Below are 15834 nucleotides of genomic sequence, written 5' to 3' on the forward strand. Positions count from 1 at the left end.
TGGCCAGAGAACTAAAGGAAATGGGGAGAGACCAGCAGTTACTAAAGCTCCTCCATCCAAACAGCCCTCAACTCTTACTGAGGGGCTGGTGATGCCACTGTAAGGCACATAATGAAGATGTAAGTTCACATGAAGCTAAGTTCAAAGGACTAAATGACATTTAAGAAGTTCTGTTTAGGAAGATAGGCAAGTGAAGACTTTGAAAGGTTCCTGTTTAAACAATTTGGTGTTGTACGACATGAGATGGTCACAAAATATTGCTGATTTGTAAAAAAAATTACAAAAGGAATACAGATTGTGATTCCAGTTAGAAAGAGAAGACAATATATGAATGATAAATACATACCAAAAATCATCAAATACAAAATGATTATTAGGTTATAAGTAATTTTAAAAGTTTTTATTTTAATCCTTAGTATAATTAGAATATATTATTTTCATAATCATGACATGAGAGTATTTTTATTTTCTCATAGACAAATGAATTATCACAAATTTTATCTATTTATTTATTTATTTGTATTTTATTTCATTTTATGTGTATGTGTGTATTGCCTGCATGTAGGTAAGTGCACCTGTGTCGTGCAATGCCTACAGAGAACAGAAGAGGGTGTCAGATCCCCTGGAACTGGAGTTATGGACAGTTGTTAGCTGCCATATGGGTGCTGGGATTCAAACCCGGGTCCTCTGCAAGAACAGACAGTGTTCTTAACTGCTGAACCATCTCTCCAGCCCCTTAAATTTTATATTTAAAATAGCTGGTATTTTATATTATGTGAACTGAATACTCTCTTACATTGTACAATGACTAATAAATGCATACTATCCCCCAATAAATAGCTAAACTCAACAGGAGAATAAGGGTGACTCCAACACATATTATTCTATTCATAAATTCCTGACATTTTTATTCTTTTTATATGCTATATATGTTTCAAACCACATGCCATTGTCTTGTCCTCTCTCATCACTAGGACTTGCATGTTCCAGAAGGCCAGCTCTGCCCACATGACAGCAAAGATTAGCTAGGAGACTAAAATCTTTGATCACAGTTTATCTTTCCAAAAGGAGGAAAATGAAAGAAAGAGAAGGTAGAGGGCTGGAGAGATGGATTAGGGGCTACGAGCATGCATACTACTCTTGCAGATGACCTGATTTTGGTTCCCAGCACCTATGTCAGGAGGCTCACCTATACTTCCAATTCTAGGGGGACCCTATACCTCTGGCCTCCATAGGCACCTGCTCTCATGCACACATACCCACATACAGACACATACACAAACACATAATTTTATCTATTTATTTTTTATTTATTATCTTTTTGAGACAGGGTCTCCTTGTAGCACCAGATGGCTTGGAACTCACTATATAGGCCAGGGTGGCCTGTCTCACAGAGATCTGCCTGCCTCTGTCTCTCAATTGCTGGGATTAAAGGGTGTGCTACCACTCCTAGATGTACATAATTTTAAATAATAATAAAAATAAATCTATTTTAAAAGAAAGAGAAGGTAAGTGGAGAAAAAAATCAGATTCCAGGGCTGGAGAGATGGCTCAGCAGTTAAGGTCACTAACTGCTCTTGCAGAGGACCTGGGTTCAGTTCCCAGCACTCAGATCCACCTATAACTCCAGTGACAGGAGATCTGACACCCTCTTCTGGTCTCTGCAGGCATTGCACAGCATGAGTGCACTTACATGCAGGCAAAATACTCATACACATAAAATAAGTATAAATAAAAAGTTAAAGTTTATGAATTCAGATTCCCCATAAACATTAGGAACATTACTTACTGTCATTGCATTTCCAATTGTATATTCTTTTGATATAACCAGAGTGGATCCATACCAGAAGGCCAGTGCATAGGATGCGTATATTAATAGGAAGGCAATGCCCATGGACATGTTTGCTGAGACAGCTTTTTTAATTCCAATTTTTTTGGCATTTTCTAAATGTTTCTGATACCTACCAGAAAATGAAGGGGAATATGTTATAATGAGAATAATAATTTATAACCTCCCATGCAGTCAGAAGTTTGAAGATGAAAGTCATGAAGGTAACAAACACCTGGGGAGCCCCAGCTTCCTGGGAATTGGCCCAGTTCAGGATCAGTGCTCACTAGAACAGCCTGTTCTTCACTGGTCTGACTCATCTCCCTTGGACCCCTAGGCCAACTAGCGTTCCCAAACCTGTTCAAGAATTGAGGTCTCACCCCCAGGATTCAAAGAACCTTTCTGTTACCTTCATGGCCAGCATCACATCATGACAAAAGTGGAGAAGAGAAACCAAGCCAACGAGGAATGTATATTCTAGACTCTTTAATGGTTAAATTCTTAAATCAGGTCCATTTTCTCTTCTCCAGAGAAAAAATCTTCCCAAAATTGCACTACTGGGTAAGGAACAGTAATTTTACATATCCTTACATATAAACCGGGGGCTTCTTGCTTTGATCTTTTCAAATCAAGCTGACCTTCCACTGTTGCTCTAGGTGGAATGCTACAAAGTGTTTCCTACAAGGGATATGGCTCTTTCTCAATTTTTCTGCTTTAGTTTCATCATCTGAAAAGCAGAAGAAAGAGCTCTACTACGTAATGCCTACTTAGTGAGACAATTGTGGGCTAATAGTTACAGAATGTAGTGTGTTTGCTTCCTGGCACATACTAGATAAACTTAATAATTCTTATTATTTGAATAATTATGTTAGACTACCATCTCTTGGTAAATTTTATTCATTCATTAGATACCTTATTTTTAATTTTTATTTATTATTTTTATGTGTATGAGTATATTGCCTGCATGTAAGTGCACCCCTGTTGTGCAATGCCCACAGAGTTTAGAAGAGAGGGTCGAATTCCCCTGGAACTGGAGTTATGGATGTTACAGTTCTTAGCCACCATTTGGGTTCTGGGAATTGAACCTGAGTCCTCTGAAAGAGCAGTCAGTGCTCTTAACCACTGAGCCAGCTCTCCAGCCCCAGCTATCTTATCTTAAATTCATATTACTGGCTTCCACAATCATACATATAAAGTTACAAATCTTTATAATGATTTTGGTCAAATTATTTTTTTATATCAGATTAAACTAATTCAACTTTTCCATGCTAGAGTTAAACATTGTGTCAATTTCAATGTTGGCTCCCCGATATTAAAGGAAAAAAATCTAATAGGTGTACGATGAAACTTTGGGGAAAATATTCAAATTAGAGTATTTCTTTTTAACAAACCCCCTCCAGAAATATCATTATTTTTTAGTTCAACCAAATGAAATATGGGAAATCGTTTTTTTTTTTTTTAATGTATGCTACCACCAAAAAAGTCTTTTTAATGACTTAAAGCACCGAGTTCTTGAGAGTACTTTTCTCCAGGATGGGTGCTGCATTCCTCAATCAGTGCTATGTGTCTGAGGAGGCAGCCACATCGAACACTGTGATTACTGCTGTGTGGCAGAGCCACCAGGTGTATGCAGCAAGGTGTACATGTGCCCCCGTGTGACTCAGTGCTCCAGTGAGAGTTGACATGCTGTAATTACCTTCACGTGGGTGGCTCGCTAATGGAGCGGCATGATTACACTGACATCCTGAGGTCCAAGTGAGGGTTAGTGTGGTCTGTGTGGACTATTGTGTACAGGAAGCAGCAGCAAGAGAGAAAAAAGGAAGAGGTTAGAGAACCAGAAATGTGGTTTTGAAGAGGGATTAAGGAATAGAAAAATAGAAAATGAGGAGATTGGAGAAGCATTGCTTTTAATGCTCCACATTTGTGAAAAATTTCTGAAGACTTAAAATTTTTTTAATTTATTTATTTTCACTTTTTTTTTTTTATGTGCATGAGTGTTTGCTTAGCATGTGTGTAAGTGCATCACATGCATGCAATGCCCATGGAGGCCAGAAGAGGGCATGGGACAGGAGTTATGGATGTTTGTTAGCTGCCATGTAAGTGCTGGGAACTGAACCCAGGTCCTCAGGAAGAGCAGTCAGCGCTCTTAACCACCGAGACAACTCTCCAGACCCTCTAGAGACTTTATTTCAAAGACATGTAGCTATGAAGAGTTTCATAGACTAAAGAAGATATTTATATGGAGTCATATTTCATATAGTTTAAACTATATGAAAGGAAACTTTTTAATGAGAACATTAGTGATGTATATAAATGTTTATTTATCCCAAACACATCAAAATGTACATACTGGTTAAGTACAGCTCTTTATCAATGCCTTATCAATAAAATTGTTTAATTTGCATTTTGTTGTGTTTTTTAAGGACTTGCCCATGTCCTCGAGCACATGGAGAAGGGCTTATGTCATGTCTCCAGATGCTAAGTTTACTAGCCATGGGGAGGGTAGCTGCTGCCCTTTCCTCATAGAGGACTCATAGCCCCAGCATGGGCTGTGCCTGGGAGGTCCTCATCTCCTCAGCTTTTCTTTCTGTGTATTCCAGTTCACAGCCCTTAAGGAAGTGAAAAAAAAAAAGTACTTCGATAACTGTGCCTCCATTTAACTGGTGTTCTCTGTAACCCTACATGTTTCATTGTATGCACTTAAACACATTCTGAGAAGGCAGTTCCTAGGTATCACCAGACACCAACAGTGTTCACGGAGCATACAAGATCAAGAACCCTGAGTTAGAGGCCGACGAGCCAAGGCCAGCAGTAGAGGCCTCTTGATTTAGGTGAGGGAAGAATTAATATTAGGAAAGATAAAGTAATAAACACACACCACAAAAGAATGAGCGACACAATGTAAAAGTGGGTTCTTTGAAATACTGGACAAAGAATCTTCCTGACCTTTCTAGCTCTTTGTTCTGGCCCCCGAAAGCTATCACAGTCCTGATGGCCCCCAGAGCCTCTTCAGCCACAGCACCTGCTTTTGCATATGCAGCAAGTTCTTTGTCACTAAATGCCGAGAGTATCTGTTCAGAAGAGAAACAGTCATGACTTTTACATGGGGAGAAAAGTTAAAAGACCATCTGGACAACTCTTTAACCTACATTTTATCCAAACCATATGTTTTACAACATCAAAGTCAGGTAGCAAAACGGGCCTTAGCATTTTGCTCTCCTAAAGGCTGGATCCGAACCACCTGGTGACTACGAGTGAGTAGCCAGCAAAAGGAAAGCCACACATAATTCTTCTCTAAATGGTGTATTTGGGAATAGTGTCAAAATCCATAATGATGACTTTTCCTGGTAACTGCGAAACTAAAATAAAATTTTACACCTTGGAAGGATTCATTACACTTTCTCCTATATTGAGCCATAATTTGTGTACGCATGTGTATGAGTGTGCATGCACATATGTGTAAGGATACATGTGTGTAAAAAGAACACCCAAGGGACTGGAGAGATGGTTCAGCAGTTAAGAACACTGGTTGTTCTTTCAGAAGACCCAGCTTCAAATCCCAGCACCCACATGGCAGCTAACAACTGTCTATAACTCCAGTTCCAGGGGATCCGACAGCCTCTTCTGACCTCCGCAGGCACTGCACGACATGGGTACACTTACTTACATGCAGGCAATACATGCATACACATAAAATAAAATTTAAAAAAAGAACACCCTAAACAAGCATTTAAAAATACTATATCTTATTGTAAGTTGAGCATTCATTTCTTATTTTAGATAGTCTCTTACTGGCCTGGAGCTCACCATCATCCCCAGGGATTTGTCTGTCTCTACCTCCCCCAAACTGGGATTATAAAATCATGCCAATATACCCAGATTTTTTATGTGGATTCTGGGGATTGAACTCAGGTCCTCATGCTTGCAAGGTAAGTAATTGATCCACTTAGTCATCTCTCCAATCCTGTCACATTTTTTAACCACTATGAAAATGATACTTCCAAACTTACCAATGGTCATTTTACTAAATAATGGGATTATTCAACAAGATGGTTCAAGAGAAAAGTAAAGGAGAAAACAAAACAAGAGAGATACAAGTAGTTCACTAAGTAAACCATCAACCCCAGAATGGACAAAAGTTGCCAGTAAAATTTCTCAGTTATAAAATGTTGGCTCAAGACTAGAAGACTATATATATTTTGTTGTAAGGCAAAACTAAGAGAATGTTATGTAACTATTACGGATAACAATTGAAAATAATCTGTATGCTATTTAAAAAGAATTTGGAGGCATATGTTTTAAAAGTTTCTTTAAATAAGAATCTAAGCATACATAGCTAATCTACTGTATCAGAACATTTACCCAGAGAAATAGCAGTAAAAATTAACAACAAAACCCCCCAAACAGTAATTGAGGTTAGAAGTGTAGCATTTTAAATCATTAAAATTTCATATTAAAGCTAAACAGGTTTCCACTGACATCAAACACAGATCTGTTCAAGTACCAGCATTCTGGATATTAAAAGCACCGTGTGGGTGTACAACATGAGAACATCTGAGTTTTACAGACCTTTGCCCAAACAGCTGCAGAGAGCCCCAGGAGAGGGCTGATGGCCATGATCACAAGGGTAAGCTTCCATCCTCTGATGAATCCCACTATGAATCCTGCAAAAAATGTGGCTGTTGCTTGAAAGAACATTCCAACCTTGTCACCAATTCCTTCACTGATTTTGGAGATGTCACTAAAAAAGATCACACCTAAGTGGTTACAGGCAGGAGGTCTTTAGTTAGAAAGGTGAAGCAGACATAATAAACACATAGACAGTAAAACATGCCCACACGACTGTAAGCCTCTTTCAGAATTTTAGCCTCTTAAGTATTTTCCCATTAATGTACTACACAAAGGAAACTCAGGATTAGTTCATGTTTCTAAGAAGTTAGTACTACTAAAGCTGATACTATGAAATCAGTTAAGCTTATTACAGAAGGCTTAGTCTTGTGAACATGAATCAATTTGCTTAAAAGTAGGATTTTTGGAAAAGTATTACAGCAGAAAAAAGAACATTCATAGCAAAAGATAATATATATCTATTTCCAAGTTGAGCATCCCTGCTCTAAAATTCCAAACTCCTTTCCCTTCTATTCCATTCCGTTCTGCTCCCTTCCCTTTCTTTCCCTGCTCCCCTTCCTGTCTTTTTGAGACAAGACAGCCCAGGCTTGCCTTGAACCTTCGATCCCTCTCTCTCAGCATCCCACTTTCTCAGCCTCTGGAGTGCTGGCATTAGAGATGTATACCACCACACCCAGCAGCTGAAACTCTATGAGGATTGTGTTGATGCTCAGAAAGTTTCAAATTTAGAATTTCAGATTTTTTCCATTTAAGGTTGCTCCATTATTGGTAGAGTCTATATCAATATGTCAAAAGAAAAATATTGCCACTCAGTGGTGGCACATGCCTTTAATTCCAGTCCTCAGGAGGTAGAGGTAGGAAGATCTCTATGAGATCAAGGCCAGCCTGGTCTACATAGCAGGTTCCAGGCCAGTTGGGGCTACAGAAACGCCCTGTCTCAAAACACTAACCAATCAACCAAACTCCTCAAAATGGAAGCAGTTCTAGTCCTAAGCATCTCAGATAAGAGGTATTCAATCTATAGCTATGCTTTTATCTCACTGCAGCCTGTGTGACCATCCGAAGAGGGAAAGTCTAATCATGTTCCCTCAGCTCAAACCTTCCAAAGCCTGCCATTTCTTTCAGAGCAAAAGCTAAAGGCTTTTTAAGGCCTGAAGGCCCTAAATGCCTTGTTGATTCCTTCTTTGTGACCTCATCTGCTCACATGCTCTTGCCAGAACTTCTAGTCAGGAAGTGTTTACCATTTATCTCTCCCTCCTGGAACAAAGCACCAAAGACACAGAGCTGATGACTTTGTTCCCTCACACATCCCAAGCTCTAGGAGGGTACTTAGCATGTAATAGGTCCTTAAATACTGGTTGAATAAGTGAAGAGTCAATATTTACTAAACAAGTTTCTTTTAATTCAGACAGTCATTTATTTATCCATTCAACCATCTTTACTCCAGGGCTAGCACCTGTGAAGCCTCTGGTGCGCTCCATTGGAGCTAAACAGGCACAAAGCATGCACTCAATCCTCAAATAAACCTACTAAATAATTTAAAGAAAAAAGCCCTAACTTACGGAAAACATGTTGTGGCATAAGCTATGGCAGCGTCTAGGAATGCCTATCAGACGATACAGACTCCATTTACATCAAACACTTAATGTAATAATTTTTGTTTAAAATCTTCGTTCCCTTGACGATTTCTCACAGAATGCTTAATTTCTCCATCAAAGTGCAATATTAACAATACACTTACTCTGTTAGCCGTGTATTGAGTTCAGTGGTGTCGTTGATGTCAAACCAGCCTATTTCTTGTCGTAGGATGGCATGAAAAAACTTTTGTCTAATTTTCTTAATTTGTCGGCCAGCTGCCAAAGTCCAAAAGGAAACTTGGATGTAGGCAGCAATAAGAACTCCGGCACCTAATCCTGAATAGTAATATGCATATCTGGAAAATAATCAGAAAGCCTCATTTATTTTTCTGTTTATGTTTGTTTTTGTTCCTTATGCAGCTGAGGGTTGCTTGAACTCATTCTGTAGCCCAGGCTGACCTGTGGTCCTCCTGTTTCAGCTTCCCTCGATGAGATCTTAGGTATGCACCACCATGCCCAGCTAGACATGTTTGTTTAACTATTGTCCTTTATTCACTTGGTTTAGGAGACTTTTTCAGAATTGGAAATTAATCAGTTAGCTAAATGCATCATAAAGACTGTAGAACATCATCACATTTTCATTTCTCTCTTCTTAAATGGCAAGATGAGCATTCCATGATGGGAAATCTATTTGTCTAAAATGTTGTCCATGAAAACACATACTGGTTAACTGCATAAACATGATATCAATGCTTCATCTTTAACTGATGACAATTTGCCATAATTGTTTCCTAGGCCTGCATGCTCATTATCCTGAGAACTTCTCTACCATTTACATACTGCAAACATCACAGTAAACATATAAAGCAAGCAAAATAGTTTTGGGTGTAAGATTTTCCATGTTTTTTAATGTAAAAAAATCTCTTCCTATTTGACAGATAAAATTTTCAATTAACATGATAAAATTTAATAAATTCAAGTTGATCTGGAGTAAAATACTAGCTAATTAAGTAGAAAGTTAGTTCTTAAAAACAATAAGTTCAAAGTTGGGCATGGTGGTGCACAGCTTTAATCCTAGCACTCAGGAGACAGAAACAAATGGATTTCTATGAGACTAGCCTGATCTATGTAATGAGTTCCAGGCCAGCTGGGACTACAGGGAGACCCTGTCTCTAAATTAATAATAATAAAAATTTTGTGTGTGATATGTGAAGGAGTCAGGGCCTGCACTTGCCCTAGTGAATGTATGGATGCCAGAGGACAACTTTTGGGAGCAAGTTTTCTCCTATAGATGCTGGGGTTTGAACTCAAGGTTTTCAGGCTTGGTCACAAGTGCTTTTAGCCTTCTGAGCCAACCCACCAACCCAAGCCCAGCATTTCTGATGAGAAAGTATTTGTGGAAGGCAGGAAAATTATTTTTGGCAGGTTTTGATGTGTGTTGGAGTGACGAGGAATAAACTGCAGTGTGTTTGCAAGAATATACACGTTGTTATTGTGTTTCTCAATTGGAGGCAGTTTTGCTCCCCATGAGACATTTGGCAGTTTCTAAACACATCATTGATTGTCTCAATTCAGAGAATGTTTTAAATATATATCTTTAATTTTTTATTTTTTAATTTTATGCGCATGCATGTATTGCATGCATGTATACATACAAGTGCACCTGTGTCATGCAATGCCTGCGGAGGACAGAAAAGGGCATCAGATTCCCTGGAACTGGAGTTACCTGACAGTTATTAGTGGCCATGTGGGTGCTGGGATTTGTACCTGGGTCTTCTGTAAGATCAGTCAGTGCTCTTAATTGCTGAGCCATCTCTCCAGTTCCTAAAATATATCTTTAATCTAATTTCAAAAACTGTTTTCAAGTAGAAGTCTTTGAGGCCTGCTTTAGCACGCAGACACCTGTTTAGTCAGAGAGTAACTAACATGCAGGCATATCCAATCACTATGTTACAGGCTTCTGAGACTTCTGTAAGACTGAAAGGGGTGTGAATGCCATAAATGGCTCTATTGGAATCTAGGTGACAAAACAGGAATAAGGTAGTAGATTAGATAACTGTGTTTTATTAACTTTACAAAAATTGACAACTGTACAGTGGTTACATAAGATAATATTTTTATTCCTAAGAATGTCATTGAAGTAAAGGCAAAGCAACTTCCTTGAAACTGGGGCTGGGGTGCAAGTTGTAACAGCAGGTGGATCTCAGAAAAGAGAGCAGGTGATCTTTGTGCATTACCACAGCTCTGCAGTAGGAAATTATTTTCAAATAGAATGTTAAAAATAGTACACAGATCCTTTTTTGATTCATAAGCGGTGATGACTGGATGTTCATGCACATGCGTGACATGTGCTGCCCTCAAACCTTGCTACACACTGGCACATTACCCATCTGATGTGAAGAGAAAAAATAGTACATAATATATACGTATACATAAGTTACCTAGTCATTTCTTCTTCCAGAATCCTTCCTGGATTTAGCATTGACAATGAAAAATTCTCTAAATAAAAACAAAACAAAAACAGTTTTAAGGGATGGATTATGAATAGGATTACTAGATTTTAAAAGCTGCTAAGAATTGTGCACTATATACAGAAGATGATGCTGTTAAGTTTCTTTAAGAAAATTTCTTTTGTTCATACCGAAGGGTACTTTTTAGTTTACTGAAGTACAGAATCCAAGAATTTAGGCACAGGACATCCAGGTCCAGACAGAAAGAAAAGCTCTCCCAGGTTCACCCCATCCTAACACTCTTGTGCCTGTGACAAAACAACTTCCTAAGGCAGGGTGGAAGGTTTGGTAAAGGGTAGGGAGACAGAGGTGTCACAGCAACTGAAGCAGAGGAAGCAAGAAGAAATGGTTAAGATAGAAAATATGAGAGTTGGTGGGTACTTTTTCTCAGCAGTTCTAAAGCCCTTTATAAATACTTGCTTTTCTAATTTTCATATTTTCATTTTCCCCTTATACATTTTCTAATGACAAAAGTATGGGAAAGTCAAGAATGATTCCAAGGCAAAGGAAGAAAAACTACAGACAGGGAAAGCAACTGAACACTTCAACAATAAATCACTGGATCTCAGGCAATAAGTCAAGTTCCACTTCTGTGTCACATTTACTAACAGCACTGTGTATTATATGCTGGCATTTTTTAAAGTAACATTAATTGAAAATAAGTATATTAGTTAATTTAAGCTTATGTGATAAAGAATGCCAATAAACCTATCCTAGTTTTCACATTTTAATGAGTTAATATTTATTGAATATTTATTATATGTCAGGCACTGTTCTGAACACTTTACATGTATTTATTAACTTTTATAACAACCTTATAGAGTAAGAATGTTTTAGAAGCTCTTTCTATTTCTTTCTCTTTTTTGAGACAAGGTCTCTCTGTAGCCCCAGCTGGCCTGGAACTCGTTATGTAGACCAAGTTGATCTCACAGAGATCCGTCTGCTTCTGCCTCTGCCTTCCAAGTGCTGGGACTAAAAGGCGTGTGCCACCACATTCAGCTAGTTCTCATTTTATAGAAGAGGAAACTGAAGCAGAGAGAAATAAACACACTGAAAGCCACACAGCATGCAAGTGGAAAATCACAGTCAGCCTGGGCAGCATGCTCTTTGCCCTCACTATACTCTGCCAATTGATCTGTGTGCCGATGACTTAGTTCCACTTAAAAAAGCACAAAATGAAAAAAATAAAAAGTAAACATCTTCTGTCTACTGACCTCATCAAATAATGGGATTAAATTATCACCACAGCGTTGTTGAGAAAGTACACCAACTTGCCCATTTTACCCACTCACCTGGGTCCTGGAAGAGAAAGTGATCTACCTTTATTCTTTTATCATGTGTAAACAACCCGGGTGCTTTCTGAGTGCTGTGTGTCCTTCTTATCTTTCTCCGAAATAAGATAAAAGATTCAAATATATTAAAAACTTAAACCCTGTCAGGATCAATTACCTGGATTTTTTTCTACTGATATGGAATGCTCTTGCCCGGCTCTCAGATCTGAAGGAAGCTTCTCATTCTTTCTCTTCTTTCTCTGGGCCCATTTCCTCCCTGAGTTCTTAAATATGGGAAATTGGAACTATGTTTGGAATGAAAGGCAGATAAGCCATTCTAAAGCTGGGTTTTAAGTCATTGAGTATTTTCCCCTCTGAACTTAGAAATTAGGTGGAATCTTAAACTCCAATTTCTACCTGAGATTTTTAAATTCTCTCCATGAGAATAACATAACTCAAATGGACTCTCCCTCCTAGGAAATAAGAATCTATGAGCATTCCAGATTTGACCTGCTCCTTCCCGAGTCCCAGACCAAGAAGGGCAATGTAATTCTGGGTGAGTACCTAGACAGCACCAAAGCTGCCAGGAAGTCCCGTGTTCCAGCTGCCTGGAGGCAGGCAAGACAAATGTGTGTATGGGGTTCCCAGAAGGGCAAGGAATCTAAATCTTCAGAGAGCCTGGACCTACTGTTCTCAGATGCCACCTAAGATAGTTCAGTCCAAAAATAATCCCCAGTGGATCATCTGATTTGGTCTTCTCAAAGTCATTGTGAACACTTAAAATACTGTCCAGGTTCCACCCAAGCCCAATTACACCAGCTCCTCCAGCTGAGTTAGTGCATCACATTTTCTTTTACAGTATCCCAAAATTTTTTTTAATATTTTATTTATTATTTTTACTTTATGTGTATGAGTGTATTGCCTGCTTGTATATAAGTGCACCCATGTTGTGCAATGTCTGCAGAGGTCAGAAAATGGCATTGAAATTCACCCTCCCAACTCCCCTCCTAGCCTGGGTACTGGCCCATTTCTTGTCTTGGAACTGCAGACTCCTGGACTGACCTCTAGGCCCAGAATCCCCACTGCTTCCTGAACCTTTGCATCCAGACCAACCCAATCCCTCCCTGCAGTCCCCAGAAGGCCTCTGAACCTGGTCCTGCCCCCACCTACCTTTGCTTCCCTGGGCTGCACAGCCTCTGGTGCCCTGGTGCCAGCACCTTTTCTGGGAAAGTCCAGTGGTGCCCACCGTGACTTGGCTCCCCCAGCCTCATTCACCCTCCCAGCTCCCCTGCCCCATTTCTCCTCCTAGCCTGGGTATTAGCCCATTTCTTGTCTTGGCATCCTAGACACTGGGGCTGACCTCTCGGTCAGGAAGCCACCACTGCTTCCTGATCCTTTGCACCCAGACCAACCCAGTTCCTCCCTGCAGTCCCCAGGAGCTGTCTGGACCTTGTCCTGTCCCCATCTACCTTTGCTTCCCTGAGCAGCTCAGCCACCAGCTTCCTGGTGATAGCATCTTTCCTGGATGGGTCCTGCAGCCCACTGCACCTTGACTCCCCCAGCATTGTTCACCTTCCCAGTGCCCCTCCTAGCCTGGATACTGGCCCATTTCTTTTCTTGACACTCCAGACACGCGGACTGACCTCTTGGCCCAGAATCCCCACTGCTTCCTGATCCTTTGCATCCGGACCAATCCAGTTCTTCCCAGTAGTCCCCAGGAGCCCTCGTGGCCTCTTCCTGACCCCATTACCCTTTACATCCCTGGGTGGCACAGCCACCAGCTTCCTGAGACCAGCATCTTTCCTGGGCCCTGCTCCCAGGCCAGCCCATCCCCCAAATTCCTGAGGGTAGCATCTTTCCTGGAGGGATCCAGACATTAGGAGAAAGCTTGAGAGCGTATGATCCTCAGCCAACTTGGGCCTCTGTAGGAACTCCTGAAGATGAAAGCAACTTGGCCATTCTAATGTAAAATCAAAAGAGAGAACCTGAAGCCTAGACCAACCAGCTTTTCATGCCCAACAAGTAAACCACAAAGGCACATGAAGTTTACAAAAAGAAACAGACCTAAACTCAACAAAGGAAAGCTTGAGTCTCACACAAGAATCAGAAACTACAAAAGAAATTCACATGTCAAAGTCACAGAGAAAAAATAATAACATGAAAAACCAAAATAATATATCCCCACCAAGTACCAACAGTCCTCTAGAGGAGTACAATGAGAACCCTGTAGAAATAACACAGAACATGGAACTCAAAAGAACAATTATAAATAAGATAAAAGAATTCAGTGAATTTAAAGAACACACAAAGAAATCAAAGTACTGAAGGAAGATAGGGATAAACTTCTGAATGAATTCAGAAAAGAGTTAGAAATATTGAAGAATACTCAAGCTGAAATGAAGAAGGAAGTGAAATACTCAGTAAACCAATTGGAAATGAAAGGATAAAGCCTCACCAATAGGATGAATGAAATGGAAAACAGAATATCTAGACTGGAAGATAAAGTGGATGAATTAGACCACTCAAGCAAACATGAAAAATTTAAGAAAATACAAAAATGGAATATGCAAGAATTGTGTGACACCATAAAAAGACCAAACTTATGAATCATAGGCATACAGGAAGGAGAAGAATCCCAAGATAATGGTATGGAACAGATCTGCAACAGGATTGTAGAAGAAAATATCCCAGAATTAAAGAAAGACATGCCCATACAAATACAATAACCATATAGAACACCAAATAGGACCAGAAAAGCAACTCTCCATGGCACATCATAGTAAAAACACTAAACATACAGAACAAAGAGAAAATACTGAAAGCTGCAAAAGAAAAACAACAAATCACATATAAAGGAAAACCTATCAGGAGTACAGCCAACTTTTCAGTGCAAACTACAAAAGCCATAAGAGGACCAAAGTGTTCCCAGTTCTAAATGACCAAAGATGCCAACCCAGATTGCTTTACCCAGCCAAAATGTCTATTATAGTTGAAGGGAAAAGAAAAATATTCCATGACATAAATAGGCTGAAAGAGTTCATGTCCACAAAACCAGCCCTTCAGAGAGTTCTTGAAATAATACAAAGCACTGAAGAAAGGAACGACTATACCCAAGGGGTTACAGAAAGAAATCAAATAGATATAACTGTGGAAATGCACAGCTATATCAAATGTGAACAGAAATAAAAATGACAGTATTCAATACACATCTTTCATTAATAACTTTAAAATATCAATGGCCTGAGCTCCCCAATCAAAAGACACAAACTAGTTGAATGGATTAAGAAACAAAACCCGACCCTGTTTCAAAAAGACCAAAAAAAAAAAAAAAAAAAAGAAGAGAAAAGAAAAGAAAAGAAGCAAAACCCATCTGTTTGTTGTCTGCAAGAAACTCACCTCACTTTCAAGTACAGGCACTACCTTAAGGTGAAAGGATGGAAAAAAATAGACCAAGTGAATGGTACTAAGAAAAAAGCAGGCATTGCAATTCTAATATCTGATAAAAATAGACTTTAAAATTAATCAGAAGAGATAAAGAGGGCCACTTCATTCTGATCAAAGGAACAATAAACCAAGAAGCTATTACAATTATGAACATATATCCACCAAAATCTGGTGCACGCAACTTCATAAAAACAATACTACAGGACTTTAAGACCCAGATTAATCCCAACTCATTAATAGTAGGGGACTTCAATAGCCCATTGTCTCCATTAGATAGGTCAACAGGACAGTGAAATGACAGAGACACATCTGAATTAAACAATACCATGTATCAAATGGACCTAACAGACATCTACCAAATATTCCACCCAGGCATCAAAGAATATACTTTCTATTCAGTGCCCCATGGAACCTTCTCCAAAATCAACCATCTACTGGGGCACAAAACGAACCTCAACAAATACAAAAAGATTGAAATAATTCCATGCATGCTATCAGACCACAAGGCAATAAAGCATGAAATGAACACCAGAAGAAACCCTAGTAACCACATGAACACATGGAGATTAAACAAC

The 15834-nt window shown here is 39.3% G+C and overlaps 1 protein-coding gene and 1 non-coding gene across 7 annotated transcripts in view; one reads left to right on the top strand and one right to left on the bottom strand.

Moving 5' to 3' along the window:
• The window catches only part of Abcb4 (ATP binding cassette subfamily B member 4), a 92506-nt gene that overhangs the window by 61012 nt on the left and 15660 nt on the right, over window positions 1–15834 (bottom strand). For 5 of the 6 annotated variants that reach the window (XM_008822485.1, XM_029558315.1, XM_029558316.1 and 2 more), the window contains 5 exons: window positions 10476–10533; window positions 8199–8390; window positions 6398–6569; window positions 4775–4899; window positions 1790–1961 (listed from right to left, as the gene is read on the bottom strand). In XM_008822485.1, coding sequence (XP_008820707.1) covers window positions 1790–1961; window positions 4775–4899; window positions 6398–6569; window positions 8199–8390; window positions 10476–10533 — 719 coding nt within the window. Of the gene's footprint in view, window positions 1–1789; window positions 1962–4774; window positions 4900–6397; window positions 6570–8198; window positions 8391–10475; window positions 10534–11836; window positions 11887–15834 lie in introns of those variants that run through there. The other variant, XM_029558319.1, reaches the window with a different exon arrangement.
• LOC115068324 lies at window positions 10327–10430 on the top strand. The gene has a single exon (XR_003847691.1). It is a non-coding gene; the product is annotated as a small nucleolar RNA U13 (small nucleolar RNA).

Source organism: Nannospalax galili, unplaced genomic scaffold, assembly GCF_000622305.1.
Source record: "Nannospalax galili isolate Female #2095 unplaced genomic scaffold, S.galili_v1.0 scaffold85, whole genome shotgun sequence".
Classification (NCBI taxonomy): Eukaryota; Metazoa; Chordata; class Mammalia; order Rodentia; family Spalacidae; genus Nannospalax; species Nannospalax galili.